This window comes from Saccostrea echinata, unplaced genomic scaffold (genome assembly GCF_033153115.1).
Source record: "Saccostrea echinata isolate AGI-Se365-2 ecotype Australia unplaced genomic scaffold, CSIRO_AGI_Sech_v1 ptg000051l, whole genome shotgun sequence".
Lineage (NCBI taxonomy): Eukaryota > Metazoa > Mollusca > Bivalvia > Ostreida > Ostreidae > Saccostrea > Saccostrea echinata.
Window position 1 is genome coordinate 2,854,758 of NW_026889800.1, and position 16,477 is coordinate 2,871,234.

General features: G+C 31.9%; 2 protein-coding genes across 13 annotated transcripts in view; both read left to right on the forward strand.

Moving 5' to 3' along the window:
• LOC133203731 (tyrosine-protein phosphatase non-receptor type 12-like) overlaps nucleotides 1-8,449 on the forward strand; it is a 34,763-nt gene extending 26,314 nt beyond the window's left edge. For 5 of the 12 annotated variants that reach the window (XM_061339499.1, XM_061339502.1, XM_061339508.1 and 2 more), the window contains 6 exons: nucleotides 824-838; nucleotides 2,724-2,767; nucleotides 3,002-3,026; nucleotides 4,372-4,415; nucleotides 6,794-6,823; nucleotides 7,191-8,449. In XM_061339499.1, coding sequence (XP_061195483.1) covers nucleotides 824-838; nucleotides 2,724-2,767; nucleotides 3,002-3,026; nucleotides 4,372-4,415; nucleotides 6,794-6,823; nucleotides 7,191-7,262 — 230 coding nt within the window. In that variant the 3' untranslated portion in view covers nucleotides 7,263-8,449. Of the gene's footprint in view, nucleotides 1-823; nucleotides 839-2,723; nucleotides 2,768-3,001; nucleotides 3,027-4,114; nucleotides 4,139-4,371; nucleotides 4,416-6,793; nucleotides 6,824-7,190 lie in introns of all 12 variants that reach the window. The other 7 variants (XM_061339500.1, XM_061339505.1, XM_061339509.1 and 4 more) reach the window with 3 other exon arrangements.
• A 6,898-nt stretch (nucleotides 8,450-15,347) lies between these two features.
• Nucleotides 15,348-16,477, forward strand: LOC133203476 (uncharacterized). The gene is made up of 3 exons (XM_061339254.1): nucleotides 15,348-15,479; nucleotides 15,768-15,992; nucleotides 16,130-16,477. The coding sequence occupies exons 1-3, from the start codon at nucleotides 15,348-15,350 to the stop codon at nucleotides 16,475-16,477; spliced, it is 705 nt and encodes a 234-aa protein (XP_061195238.1).

The following is a 16,477-nucleotide window of genomic DNA, read 5'->3' on the forward strand; positions in this document are numbered from 1 at the left end:
TTGGTTTTAATCTCTTTAGTAGTGCGACTTGAAACTCCTAACGCATTTATTTGCGCTGTGATATTATCCCATACTTTTTTCTTTTTCTCATTGGTAACACTATTGGTTAGTTTGCTATTAATGATGTTAATATTTCTCTCCACCAGTTCGGCTAAAAGTTGAATTTCACTAGAATCAAAATTTTTCCCCCGATTTCTATTACATTTAAATTGAATTCCTTCGGTCATTGTAGCACAATTTTTTTTATGAAATTACGTTTCTTTATGTTATTACCTTCAAGACGCTCACAGACTTCATAAAATGACGTAATTTATTTTTTTTGCGTCATAATTAAAAACCGCGACCATTTTGGCGGACTTTTAATTGGTCTTATAAGCTCATTTATTAAATAATTGGTACGTGTATATGTTAAACAAAGGAAACGCCCACGGAAACGCCCCCGGAAGTGGAAACGCATTGCATTGCGGGATATTACCCTAATGTTAATAAATCTTTAATGAATTCTTAAATATTTAATGAATCATTAACTAATAAGACTCTAATAAAGGTTTTGTACAACACGTTTTAATGCCTTCATTAACTAATGCATCATTAGGAAGTTAATGATTCATTAGGCTTAATAACTCATTAAAGTTAATAAACCGTTGATACAACCGAATCCAGTTCATTAACAGTTATTTCAATTAATTTTGTTCTGATGGAGGATTAGTTAGTAAAAGCTTTTTAACTTCAATCTCCTAATAAAAACCTATTAATCAGTTGGATAAATGTTACTTTCCGATTCCCATTTTAGAAAACTTAATTATCAAAATATTTATTTCAGCTGGACTTTTTAAAGGTTTGCTTTGTGAATTCCAGACACAGTTCTGTCATATTTTTTTAACTCTCTGAAGTGTAATAAACCTTTACTCAACACATGTTCATTAAATGATATATGCATGATTTGATATATTTCATGTCTGTTATCACCTTTAACTTGCACAGGTAAACATGTCCAAAACATCTTTCAAAACATTTCTTTACCATAAAAGACAAGCAACATATATTGAACTTGTGTTCACAAACGGATCTTAAATGGTTGTTTCATATTTGGATAATTACAATGTTTAGCAATCATAAAATTCGATATATATGCTTACAAATGAGATACAAGTATATGGAGATAACGAACAGTATTCAAGCTCAATACTCCATTAAACAATACAAATTATGGAGCAAACGTGGACCTCTAAAACATCAGAGGTAGGATCAGGTACCATGGAGGAGTGAGCATCCCCTGCCGACCGGTGACACCCGCCATGTGCTCCTTGTCATGATCGGGAAATAACGAAAAAATCCGTGGACAATTCATTGTGTAAATAATGGCCTAACAATTAGTATGAAAAACGTCAGCCAGCATTTGACTTAATGATAAATTGTATTTGCATACAAGGTCATTGTATCGATCATAGAACTTACGAAATGACGACTTTAAACGAGACTGCTGATATTCTTGTTTCATCAACTTGTTTGTCAATAGCTTACCTCGTCTTAGAAATTGTTCATACGTAGAACAAGCTCTTGGGTATGTGTTTCAAGCATATGTTGAACATATGTCTGAAACATATGACATGCATATCGCTAAAAGCTCATATATTGTAACTTATGCTGAACCTATGCTCTGTTGCTTGTTTTATAATGGAAATAATTATGCAATCTGAATGTGTAGGAAATTCAAATTAGCCAGCTTTCAATGATAATTTATGTGAAATCTCCTTAAAATAATTATGAGTCTCTTATCCACCTATTGGCATGATATATTTATATTGTTTTTACACATTTATTACAAATTAAAAGTCTTCTTCCGTGTACTTCTCTTGTTTTCTTATTCACCAAAGACAAACTTCCAAATTCTTACTGGAAATAAGACCAGAGTATGTCTCCCTTTTTGAGGTAGGGGTAGCACTTTTCTTCTTTGTCTTGATTGGGGCTATGGAAAGTTTTCTTAAAATCAACGTTGTTCTTGACATGCAAGAAGTAAGATTTTCTACAATCATCAGTGTTTCCTTTTGTTATATGTTAGATCTTACCTTTGACTCCTTTCTCATTAAAACTTATTATATATCTAAGAATTTTTAATTCTTAACATTTTTGGGGGGGTAGGGGGGTGGGAGGAGGGGGCATTCTGAAGATAAACTTCAGTAACTTCTTTTGTGGTGATATGTTGATAATTCTGAGAGGTAATTATTTTAATTGTGTCCTGTTGTAAAACAGATATTATGAAGCTGAGGAATGACATGTCTATCTTTTACTACAATAAGTGTCGCTCAGTATTATCAACAAACATTTCTCTTCTGCTCTTAAAATGAGTGTCACTCAACATATCAACAAATATCTATCTTCTACTACAATGAGCGTAGCTCAACACATCAACAAATATCTGTCTACTACTACAATAAGTGTCGCTCAGCATTACCAACCAATATATCACTTTGATTGTAAAATCTATCAATCTAAAATAACAGAAAGAAGCTATTTTAGAGTCTTAAAAAACAAAACTAAAACATCAATGAAAGCATTTGTTCTTAGTAAATTTATAAGCACTTAAGTAATTATGCTAGGTAATATATGGTTAACCTGTGATAAAAAGTGGTTTTTAAATGTATTACTGATGTGAATCCTTGTCTCCAGAAGTGAATTAAGGTGATTGTAAAATGATCTTCCTCTTTTCTCTTTCATGCCAGGTAACAACGCTTTATCCAACCTGAAGCACAATATTAAAGATAAGGTGTGTTCAAACTATGAAATAAAATAAATACAATACAGTAATGTAACATCATTTATATTTGTTTAAATTCAAGAAAGAATTATGTGATGTTCATAAACTGACCAATATGCATCATGCAAGGTTTGAATTATTTTATTATTATGAATGTTTTAATTTTTTTAAAGACATATTTTTTAAATGTATTTTTACCAGTAAGATTTTACTTTTATTAACGTACAGATTGTTTTCTTACAGCTGAACATAGGGAGTAACACTGAAGGTTAGTAGAAACATGCACATAATTAATCAAAACATTATTTCAGTTAATGAAGGATATATTATTCTTTGAAAAATATTTGTAGTTTCAGAAGCAACATGTAAATTACATTATAATAAATAATCATGAGATACACAGCTAGGTACGTTAACATAAGGTAGAACGTTTTAAGAAAAAGTTTTCAGACAGTCAAAGAAAAGGTAATCAAACAGCCAAAGAAAAGGTAATCAAACAGCCAAAGTAAAGGTAATCAAGCAGCCAAAAAAAAGGTAATCAAGAAGCCAAAGAAAAGGTTATCAAACAGCCAAAGAAAAGGTAATCAAGCAGCCAAAGAAAAGGTAATCAAACACCCAAAGAAAAGGTAATCAAGCAGCCAAAGAAAAGGTAATCTAACAGCCAAAAAAAAGGTTAAAAAAAAACAGCCAAAGAAAAGGTAATCAAACACCCAAAGAAAAGGTTACCAAACAGCTAAAGAAAAGGTAATCAAGCAGCCAAAGAAAAGGTAATCTAACAGCCAAAGAAAAGGTTAAAAAAAAACAGCCAAAGAAAAGGTAATCAAGCAGCCAAAGAAAAGGTTACCAAACAGCCAAAGAAAAGGTAATCAAACAGCCAAAGAAAAGGTTAAAAAAAACAGCCAAAGAAAAGGTTATAAAACAGCCAAAGTCAAAAGTTATCAAACAACCAAAGTAAAAGTTTATGTAACAACGAAAGAAAAGGTAATCAAATATCCATAGAAAAGGTTATGAAACAAAAGGAAAGGTAATCAAACAGTAAATTGCCCATTTCAGTGCTCCCTTATATCAAAATGGTGAGCATGCGAGTTATTTAACCACAAAATTGTTGGTTTGAATGAGCAAGAAAGACTTTTTTGTCTGCATGAAGGAGTTAATAGAAACCAAAAATGATAATTCGTAATACCTTGATGAACTAAGAGGAATTCTAAATCTTACGAGCTTTAGTTAACATTTTTTTCTGCGTCTTTACTGTTATAACATAGAATGAAAGTAACTTGGTAGAATATTAACATTAAGACTGCTTAAAACGCTTTCTTGATCACACGAGTAAGGACTTGACATGTATGTGAACTACAGGTTTGACAACTAATAGCACATGGTGTGAGTAACTATATCAAGAATTAAACGTCTTTTTTCCTTTTTTTTTTATCTGTTCAAACGTTAATTTGTGTATCTTCTTGAGGTATGAAAATATATGTTTTCCTATTTCATTATATTCTTTTCTCGTATTTAAAATAGCGGATGAAAATTCTTGGTACCATGATCATTAACATATATTTGAAATAAAACTTATTTTTACAACTTTTGAAAGCTCTGTGAAATTTTCTAATTAGAACTGCATGTTATACCTACAAACGTGGTGAAGAATAGGATCCGCGTAAGTTAGACGCTTAAATGTCATTACTTACCGTTGTTGTGGTTTCTTTGCTTATTACTAGCGTAACATTGTAAAGAAAAATGGTAGTGTGTGAGAACACTGTAAAGAGAGTTGCTAGAATTACTAGTAATTGCTTCACCATCTGATTTAGACTAGGGACAAGTCTCTTGATCAAGTTTTTGCTTCATATAGTATGGTATCGAGGCCAGTAGTATTTTTTGTTGTTGTTGCAGTATTTGTTATTATGTAAATTTTCTTATGGAAGATGCTTGTCCCCATTTTTTGTTGCTGTACGATAGAACAGTGTAAGTTATTATTTGGAAGCTGCTTGCCCCCGCCCCCCCCCCCCCTCACCCCCCCCCCCACCTTTTTTTTTGTTGCTGTACGGTTAAATGGCAGATTCAAGCATATAAAAGAATTAACTGTAAAATTCGAGAAAAGTCCAAGTGGTCCCATGCCTCCCTCGAAATAGGATTTACGAGTTTTAGCAGCTACTTTTCTTCATTAGCTTGTCCTCTTTTTATTTTTGGAAGCCCCCCCCCCCCACACACACACACAGACACACACCCCACACACTTTGAGAAACGTTACTACGGGCTTGTTCTAATTTTGATGAAAGACTGAATTTTATATCAAGTATCAGATTAATATACTCGTTAAAAACAAATTTTGCGAGAATTTTTAGGTGTATTGTGCAGGGTTTGAAAGTATATCACTGCATGATGAGATTTTTAACACTTCTTTCAGTTGTGAATTTCTCTTCAAAATCATGGCCAAGAGTTTTAATCTGCTATTCTCATATTTTGAATTTGAAAATTTTAATTATTGCTTCAATTTATTGCTTCTCGAAATGAACGATATATACTTTATTAGAATTTTCAATCGTACCATAGTAAACGTTGAAGATTGTAAACCAAATAAGTATTTGTAAGTTGTATATTTATAAATACTTATAAATGGACTGATTTAAAGACAGATTAAAATTCCTTGGCTGCCACATATAAAGATTAACACTCATTTAAGTCATGTCACGTATAATCACATTGTTTGCTCTCATAGTGTAAATTCCTTTATATGGATGATTTATTTCAGGAATGTTTTTTTTAAGTTCTGTGTGAGTAATTGGTATGTAAATCACAGACTTGTCACTTGGGTATATTTCATGAAACGTGCATGCCCATGTGCACGTCTGTATGATTTACACACCAATACCTCAGACAAAGCTTTTTTTTTTTTTTTTTTTAAATCCTTATATTTACAATATACATGTTTAAAAGCACCAAATTACACTCAAAATTTGAATATATCGCTGCCCAATATCGCTGTATTTTTATCAACGTCTCTTTAGCCTCACTGTGACGTCATTTTAGCGCAAGTTTCTCCATGTATATTTCTACGCGTGAATATACACAAAAATTGTATTCAAATCACTTGATTTAGTAGGGAAAAAAAAGCAAATGTAAAAATTTAAATCATTTAAATATTTTAAAGAATATACAATTATGGACTCTTCCAGTGGTGGATATAGTTTGTTATTCACCAGAAAAATATCGATATTGACCGAGGCGAAGCCATATTCACCACCGAAAGAGTCCGTAATTGTTTTATTATATAGTCTGGATTTGAATAAATAAGGCATTGAAGGCTGCATGATGATACCACTTTTATTTACGAACTTCTGTTGTGTTAAAATAAAAAAAAAATGTCCAGATTACAAGTAATAACTTCCGTGTTTTCCTTTTGCTGTTTGTAAGACATCGAAATGTTTAGAAAATAATCCTGCGATAGGCTTGGCTTATGTTTTTCCTGCTCAGATAAACAGCTGGCTCCGGCCGTTGCAACCATTGTTTACAACTTTGTTTAAGGTGTTGATTGTGACGTCACAATGCCGCTGCACGCGCACCGCCCCTCTGGTGAATACGGCTTCAAAACCAGTGAATATGTAGTGTTATGAACTGTTTGCGTTTGTATAGATTATATAAGGACTATAAATAGACTATATAATAATACAATATATTGTTGTGACAGGTTATTTTTTATTCTATATTTAAATGTATACTAGTATTTGAAAAGGTATATTTTAAGATTTCGTTTCATCTTGTCTTCTAGAATGTAAAATATAGTTGTAGCACTGTACAGTTGGTTCTTGGCTGAAATATAATGATAATTTAAAAGCCAAATTGTTTTGTATTTTACCTGAAATTGTCAGTGTAAATATCATTATTATAGAAGAAGAAGAGAAATTACACTAAAGTAGTTAGCAAAAAAAAAAAAAAAAAAAAAAAAAAAAAAAAAAAAAAAATTATAAAAATTTATAAAGATAACTTTTACAATTAATATCTTTCTTTTATTATTATTTATGTATTTATTTGTTTTAGACTTGGGGACAGATACCAGTCACATCCCAGGTAAGGATTTTTTACTTATGAAAACGGTGAATTATCACTCCCAGGTAAGGATTTTTTACTTCTCATTAAAACAAGGATTTTAACATCTGTTGAAAACCGTGAAAAATTATGGCTAGTAAGGATTTTTAACATCTCATGAAAACTGTGAAATATCATGCCAAGCAAGGATTTTTAATATCTCATGGAAAAGAGTGAAATATCATCCCAGGTTAGGATTTCAATATCTCATAAAAACTCATTAAAAAATCATCCATGAATAACAGGTTCAGTTTCAATGTATGTGAAAATTAATATTTGAAAACACACACCTGACCAGCTATTACATTTATATTAGGTTAGCATTTGTTTAAATTTGACGTCTTTTCAGGGTTTAACACAAGACTCGACAAAAAGCCTGGTGGACCAAAAGAAAAGCCAAATTTTTGGAAGAAAATCCTAAAATGAATACTTCATCAAGTCTTTCATTAAATCATAACATATCTTAATTAAACCATTATTTTTGTACTTTTATATATATATTTCTGAAATTGAGTTTGTATTGTTATAAACCATTGTTCATGGATTGCGGAAGTTGCATTGTGTAAAAAGTAAAAATATTTTGAATCAATTATACAAATATTAATTTGCCATGACAATTTAAAACATATGTAAAGGCACTCTTAGTAAAATTTTAATCAAATGAGTATCTTCAGCAAACATTTTTAGCTTGGATCGAAGGGTACTTCAAAAATCTCCATTTTGATTAATGTTCATTTTATGCAATCTTGCTGTTTTTCTTATTTCAGAAAAGAGTATTTAAAAAGTAATTAATATTGTGTAAGGTAGATCAGATAACTATGAAATATTGCTTAGGATTTTTTTTTTTTATAGATGAAGGGTTTATTTGGATTTTGTATTCAGTTGCTTTAACTATTTAGACAAACAGCTCCCATTGTTGAAAATCATTATTGGATTCATATATATAGTTTGCTGAAGAAATAGATATATTAACAGATAAGTACTTGAAGCTGATTTTACAATATTGAGACGGACTTTGGTTGTACTGTACGTACCAAGAGGAGGGCTCAGTTGTACCAGCAATTTGATTATACAAGGAAGATGTGTAGATAATTTATTTACTTTGTTATGAAATACACACCCCAATAAAAGTGTAAAGTGTAAATTTTTGCTTGTCATCAAATTTACATCCAAATAGATTAAGTGCACATTTATGCTTTACAGATATATAGCTTAAACTTCTTTACATAAAGGTGGAACGTCATTTATTGTAAGGAAGAAGAACATATCCAGTATTTACAACATTGTACAATTTCCAGTATCTGGACTTGAAAAGGCTTAACTTATAATTTTGAAATTGTTAATAAAAATGAACAATGAAAAAATGGTATGAATAGAAAATTTTAATTCATAATTCATTACTGGAAATTTTAATTCATAATTCATTACTGGAAATCCAGGTCTTCAAGGGGGGTGATTCTGAATTAAAGCTATGAAAAAAGTAGATGTGCTTGCAGCCTGTACAAATTCACACTATTTATATTGATTGTAATTTATACAAAAAAGCCTTGTTATAATTTATATGTTTTATATACATCTGTTTCTTATTTAAATAAATATTGCACCTGAGTTTTTTTTTTTTTTTTTTTTTTTTTTTTTAATAATTTTTTCCCCTATCTCCTACTGCTTGGAATTAAATGATAACAGAAGCCATAAGCTGATTAAACAGACTGAGGTTGACTTGGAAAATAATAATAATAAAATGCGTTGCTTGTGGTTATCGAAGGTTCTTTACTCTGCAAGCACGTAAAAAAAATCAAGATTGGTAATGTTCTGAGTGTTTCAGACTGGGATTGAATTATATAATCGGTTGGAAGAAATTAATAAGCAACAAATATATTTCTTGTATCCAGATTTCATTATAAACTTTTAATCTTATGTCCCAATTGAGCCTCATGCACAGAGACAATAGATTCTGATCTTTGTATTAATATACAACAGAATGAAACGCATAAACCGTACGTGTACTTGTGTACATTAATAAAATGAAAACTTTTTTGGGATGTAAATGTAAATTGGAATTGACGATTCTTTATGTCTTGAGACCGTGTTTTACAAAGACCTGATCATAAATAATTAAAACGTCGATCCTTAATTTAGTTATTGACAAAACCCAATCTAAATTCAACGTGTTGATATTCATTTTAATTAGCCTACATTTCTTTTCAGATTTTTTTAAAAATAAACTTGAAATATACACCTGGAAATAAATTGTTTAAACTCTTTGTATATAAGATGGAATATTTCAAATGATAAACGACTTTCAAATTATGATTAAACTTCAATACCCTGTTGATCCTTGCATCGCGGATTCGAATCCCACTGTGGGACGTGGAGACTGGTCCTTCGGATGAGACCGTATAAACCGAGGTCCCTTGTCGCAGTAGGTGCTGGCACGAAAAAGATCCCTCACTGCTCAATGGCCGTAAGTGCCGAGTATAGGACAAAATTTGCAGCTCTCCACCGGCAAGTGGTGGCATCTCCATAGGAGTGAAAAATTCTCGAGAGGGACGTTAAACAACATACAAATAAACAAACAATTCCCTCATATCTAGTCTTTCGGTTCTATTCATCCATTTTTTCCTGAATGAAAAAGTGTGATAGCTAAAACACTCCTGAAGAAGTGATGAAAAATGCGAAGATAACAATAGTGGTCAACGTATTTGTCAGTAGCCTGACTTAATTTAAAAAATTGATTACGAAAAGAATATGCTCTTGCATACAAAATTGTATCTGAGACATTAACGCCTTGTGCATGTGAAAGTTAGTTATACATGTACTATATACGAGGGTTGTCCATAGAGTTCGTGGACAAATGCTATAATTTTCTAAATAATTACCGCACTGCCAAACGTGTATGATATTTTAATTGGGACCATGATTTAGTATATATATAAACATTAAAACAAAACAAACTAATTTTCGAATGTTATAGATGTAAATACTTTGTATATGGAAGCCGGACGGCCCAGTCCCACGTAAAGCTAATTTCATGATAACGTCAAAAATACGGATTTTGATTTTTTATTACATGTTTACGGACACAAGCTACATTTTTTTTTATTATGCCACACTGCCAAGTGTGTGCGTTAATATTTATGTATAGACCATAATGGATTTAATTTTTAAAGTTCAAATTGATATACGATAATTTAAGAGCGTAATCAGGATAAACACTTCGTATACACAGGCTTCGCAGCACAGTTCGGCATTGCGCTAAGATTTATAACAAAGTCATGAATAATGATATCCTATTCATTAAATAACAGTGGTTTTTCACTTCTTGTAGTGTATCCAAAATTGTAACCACCGTTGAAAAATCGTATATACCAATTTCAAATCAATAAACTAATTTCAAGTTGTTTGAATAAATACTTTGTCTCTGACGTCGTTTTAACCATATTAAAACATAATTTTTTGATTGGACCGGTTCCGTTCGGATGGCCTGCGTCACTTTTTCTGTCAATTTTTGAAACGTATTTCTTGCTTTTTTTTTTATTATTATTTTTTATTTTTTTTATTTTTTTTTTTTTATAAATATTTTCACTATCTCTATAGTAAGCAATACTTAAGATATCTGAAAATGACGATAGCATCTTTATTTGCAACACATTTAATTTTTATTAAGCCTTGACTTGCTTCAAAAAGAAAATAATCATTTTATTCAGAACACTTTATTTCAAAGTCTATGGCATATTAACCCTGGGCCGTGCACACCATCTGCGACCTTTAAAGACCTCCATTTTTACAAAAATATGAAGTTCAAACAATCAAAATCAAACTATTCTGTCTTGGATTTTCATGACAAATATCTTGATATACAATAAGTATATCTAGGACCATTCATTTTGACAAAAACGTCATCGTCTACGAACTTTATCGACAACCCTCGTAAATAGGGAACGTTGACGATGGAGAAGCTGCGGTCATTCGTCATATAGTTTAGTTGTAAGTTGATCATTTACGTTACAGTTCAGATATGAAATAGAATTGACAGAATATGTGGTGTTTTATTTCGATGTCATTGAGATATATTAATGAAAGTTAATATTGAAAATTGATAAACTGTTGTTGATATATGTTAATGTCGAATTAAAGGCCACTACAATAAACTTCTCCAGTCCATATTTTAAAATATATTTTACACAAATAGTGCCCATCAGATGACGTCAAGAAGGAACTCCAACATCTTTTAATATGACCTTTAGAATATTTATGCATAGAATCATTATGATCTTTAACAAAGTTAAATTTTTAATGGTATAAATAACAAGAAATGAAAATTTCCGAATTCGAATTTTATTAAGGAAGCATTTGTGTGAAATGTATGGAGATAACAGAATTCAAGCTCAAAAGTCCATTAAACAATACAAATTTTGAAGCAGAGCAAACATGGACCCTCTAAAACATCAGAGGTGGGATCAGGTGCCAAGGAGGAGTGAGCATCCCCTGCCGACCGGTCACACCCGCCATGTGCTCCTTGTCATGATCGGGTAATGACGGGAAAATCCGTCGACAATTCATTGTGTAAATAATGGCCTAACAATTAGTATGAAAAACGTCAGTCAGCATTTGACTCAATAATAAATTGTATTTGCTAACAAGGTCATTGTATCGACCATAGAACTTACGAAATGACGACTTTAAACGAGACTGTTGATATTCTTGTTTCATCAACCTGTTTTTTAATAACTTACCTCTTTTAGAAATTATTCATACGTAGAGCATGCTCTTGCGTATCGAATCAACTGAGAGATATAAACCCCGTATGCAGGTGATGAAGGTATATTCTTGCATAAGTAAGGGAAGTTGACGATTGAAAAGTTAAAGTCATCACGTTTATCATAAAGCTTTCTTGTTAGATTACCATTAACGTCTTTTTCTAGTAAAATATCCAAATATGAAACAGATGTGTCAGATTCTGTGGTATCTTTTATTTCAAGCTCACTGGGATATATCGTATCGACATACGAATGGAAATAACCATTGTTAATTGACAATACGTCGCCGATATATATGTAAATGTCGAGTTGAAGGCCACAGCAAGTATTTTCTTTTTTTCACGTACACGATTTTGAACAAATTCTGCTTCATATGAATACAAAAATAGGTCTGCTAATAAGGGGGCACAATTGGTACCCATGGGAATCCCAATAGATTGTTGGAAGACTTGGTCTCCAAAAACCAGATAGATATTGTCAATATTTTGTCTGTGTATGATTTCAAAAAGCCTGGTCTTTCATTGATCGTGAAGAATGGTTGAATAAAGGGTTGATTGATTAGCCATATGATTTTGATAAAATCATAAAGGAAGATTCTTTCTCCGATCTTTCAAACATCAATGTAAAAAATGTATTAATTATTTGCCAGTAGAAAAAGTACATATTTTTTTTCATTTCATTTTTTTTGGGTACATTATTTTATAAATCATGCTTTCATTTATTTGCTTTCAAATTTTATACCCCCGCTTTAATATTGATCGGGATGTGTTCGTGTGATGTAACCTTTTCCCGTTCGTCATTACCATTCCGTCATTAGTTAGTTGTCCGGACCTTTTTTGGCCGTGCTTCTAGATAATGGGTTATTTTTTGTATGTATCTACAAATACATGTATCAGATCAAATTCGAGTTCAATGTTAATTGTCCTATTTCACGAAAGTTTTTGCCCTTAAACTTTGAAAGTTTTTAAATGTTCATAGTTTTCGGGGTTTTGTGCCTTGTAGATCAGGAGCTGACCTTTTGATATATCTCTTTATATTGATGATTACATGTAACAGTTGAAGAGAAGCAGGACATGTCACATGACTCAACTGACTACGTCATATCCTCTGTTAATGAAGATGCAGAATGTTATTAAGATAGAACCTATGTCGAGAAGTCCTTGTTACAGGATTTTAAAACTTTTCAAAATGATTAATTACCAGGCACTTGCTAATTGATCAATAAAATAATGTATGACACGTGTCTTTGTTTTTAAATGTAGTGCAGCCTTTGATTCTTGGAACTGTAATCATATTGTCATTAGCCATCTTTAAAGCTGCAAAATCGAAAGAATAAGATAGAGAATAACACATCTATAATATTATTGTTTAGTGATTACGGGTAATTTGTTTTTGAGGGTATACACTTATGTTGATAACTTAATGATTTGTCAGATGTTAATGTCGGCTTGTCAGATATTAAAAATACACATATACAAATTTTCTTATCTCCAACACAGAAGAGTTACGTTACATTGCTATTTTTTCAATATTTCTTGCAACTGAAATCTAATTAGAAAATTTCAATTATGTAAAATGTAAAAATAGACTCTTAAAAATGTTTCCAGAAACTTAACAGTAACAAAATTTCATATATTTCTACAACATTTCAAATGTTATATTGAACAGTTAAGTTAATTTTCCCCACTTTCATCCAAATAATGTAGTCAAGCATAACTTGTTCCTAAAGTATGCTATTGCCACGTACTGAAATTCAATTGTCATCGTACAATGTCTTGCAAGTCGACATATTTGTCTAACGAGTTACATTACTATCTGAAACATGACAATTCGAAATAATTTTCTGACGAGAAAACATAATTTTCTGACGTCAACATAATCTGACAAGTCGACGCAATTATCTGACAAGTCAATCGCCACAATTTTTGACAAGTTGTCATTATTATCTGAAAAGTTGACATAATTATCTGATGTGGACTTGTCAGATGTTATGTCGATTTGTCAGATAATTATGCCGGCTTGTCAGATCTTTATGTCGACCTGAGCGATCCTTATTTTAACTTGTCAAAAAAAAAAAAAAAAAAAAAAAAAAAAAAAAAGAAAGAAAGAAAGAGAAGAAAAGAAAATTGTAAACTGAATGGCACATTATAGACATGGGCATGTTTCCTTGTTGAATTTTTAAACACGTGAGTATACGTATAACAAGTCACTATAGAAATCTTACAAAATGATTTAAACATCTAACAAGTCGACACATAAACATCTAACAAGTTGACACATAAACATCTAACAAGTCGACACATAAACATCTAACAAGTTGACACATAAACATCTAACAAGTCGACACATAAACATCTAACAAGTCGACACATAAACACTTAACAAGTCGACACATAAACATCTAACAAGTCGATATACATTTGACAAATAATGGCAGAAATATGCCACATTAATTTAAAGACCAAATTCGAGATTTTTTTTTTGTTTAAGGACCTTTGAAAACTTTGAAACTTTGAAAAGCTTTGAAAACACCTAATTTAATTTGTAAACACCTTTTGTACTGACTTTTTACCCCTGATGTGCTTTTTAAATAATAAAATTATTGATTCATCGACAAATTATGCAAGAAAAAATCCACAGTATGATGTTCTATCTTTGCTTCATTACCACCAAATTTCAATTTCAAGCCCTTGAACTTTCGAATACTCATAATCACGAAATGTTTTACATGTCAGTTTTGAGTTACTCTGCGACACAAAATACGCCATAGAAAACTCATAAATAACAACCAATGGATGAAAGCGCTACTTTACCTACTTTACCAGATCATTTTAAAAATTTTGTATTTATTCAGGTATGTTTTGACAGATTCTTGTAATATAGTACCATAATATAGTGGTAGCAGAGAGAGAGAGAGAGAGAGAGAGAGAGAGAGAGAGAGAGAGAGAGAGAGAGATGAGCTTTGCAGTGAGTGAAAATATAGAATGTTGTTATTTTTTAATCCCAGCTTTAAATCCTAAAAAAACCAAAGTAGCTTTTCCGGTATTATTTTTTATTTTCGATCCACCAAAATTTGCTCAAATTTCACATAACTCGATATACTGTTTCTTGAATTTGAATAGCCTGATGTCTACAATAATAATAATAATATATTTGATGGAGAAGCACCATAATTATACCCACTACTGGCAAAACATGTACTTTCTACAATACAAGCCACTTTAGGGAAAACAGTTATATTTAATTATTAGTGCATATTTTTTTTTATTTTTTTTTTTTTTTTGATGAGATTGACTAAAATAAATTATCTAGTTTAAACATTTTGATATTGTTATCAATATCAAATCTTTTTTGAATTCTTTATAAAGCAAGTTTTTTTTTTCATTTTACATGGTAATGGCCGAATCACAAGCCCAGGACGTCATTAGATGTCAATACTGCGAGGACGAGCCCGCTGTCTTCCACTGTCTTCCGTGTTGAGATGAACTGTACTCGATGTAAAGTCTTCCATCTTAAAAGCAAAGTTCCCTCGGGACACAACATCATCCGTCTGTCCGAGAGACTCCCCCCTCTGATCAGATCAAAATGTGTGAAGTCAACTCATCCAAAGCATACGAAGCTTGTGAGGATTGTCAAGTCCCTGTTTGTATTACGTGCATTCAGGAGAGCACCGCAATCATTCTATCAGGAACATACAGGATCTTTATAATAAACAGAAGGCTGAAACCGAAAAAGAATTGTTCAAAATGAAGACACAATGGAAATCTGAGATCATTCAAAAGATGAAAGATGTCAAAAATGGAGAAAAGGAAATGAAATCCAGCGATGAAGATATTAGAGAAAAAATTATGAAACAAGCTCAGAATTTTATGGATCAGGTTAGCATCATACTGAAAGAAGCTTTGCATAAATCCGAGGAAAATGAGAGGAAAAATTTAGAGATATTGTCTCAAAATACAGCGGAGGTTGAGAGATCAGATCAAAACTTATATCTATTGATAGAAAGATTTGAAAATCTAACGAAGTCGAGCCATCCTGCCGACCTTATATTGTACCGAAAGCAGAATCCTGACATATTCAAGCAATTTAAATGTCCATACAAAGTTAAAATTGTTGCGCCTTCGTTTACAGTTGGAACATTAAACAAATCTCATAATGTACTTCAGTTTGGCAAATTCACCACAGATCATGTAAGATATAAAAAATCATCCAATGATAGCTTACAAAGTGCACAATCAGACAACAAAATTTGTACCAAAAAAGTATTTGAGCGGTCAGTAAAAATCAGAGAATTAAAAAAGAAGAAGGAAAATTTATTTCACGTGAGTTGCCTTGATGTCAAATCAGCGTACATCAGTGGTGATGGTCCTGGAATACTGTTCATAGACAGAGTAGGTACACAACTAGATAACTAAATAACATCTTCACTGACGGAGAACCAGATGGTCTAGCTGTGATGCAGGACGGAAGCCTGATTTATTCCTACGGACTCAGGAAAGCCATTTATAGAGTGTGTCTTAAAAACCAGAAAAACTTTATTGATACTGAATTTGGACCTGGGGGACTGTGTTGTACCAGATCAGGTGATATCTTGGCCTGTATGGGTTTTAGAAAAATAGCCAGAGTGGTGAAGTACAGCAGCAGTGGAGAGAAAATCCGGGAGTTTCAGAAGGATCAGAACGGGGAGAGACTTTTCATTCATCCAAGGTTTATCTGTGAGAATGCCAATAGTGATTTATGTATCTCTGATTGTGGTAGAAACAGTAAAGTAGTCGTACTGAGCAAGTGTGGAATACTTCGGTTTAAATATGATGGGAAGGTCGGAACTAAAACGCTAAAAGAGGATATTAAGCCATGTGGAGTGGCTACCGACTGA

What these genes read in the sequence shown, in the direction of transcription:
- LOC133203476 (XM_061339254.1), top strand. Translation starts at nt 15,348, where the DNA reads ATGAAGACACAATGGAAATCTGAGATCATTCAAAAGATGAAAGATGTC. An exon ending in CTCAGAATTTTATGGATCAG is followed by an intron (nt 15,480 to 15,767) that starts GTTAGCATCATA and finishes AATGTACTTCAG; the next exon opens with TTTGGCAAATTCACCACAGA. An exon ending in GAATACTGTTCATAGACAGA is followed by an intron (nt 15,993 to 16,129) that starts GTAGGTACACAA and finishes CTTAAAAACCAG; the next exon opens with AAAAACTTTATTGATACTGA.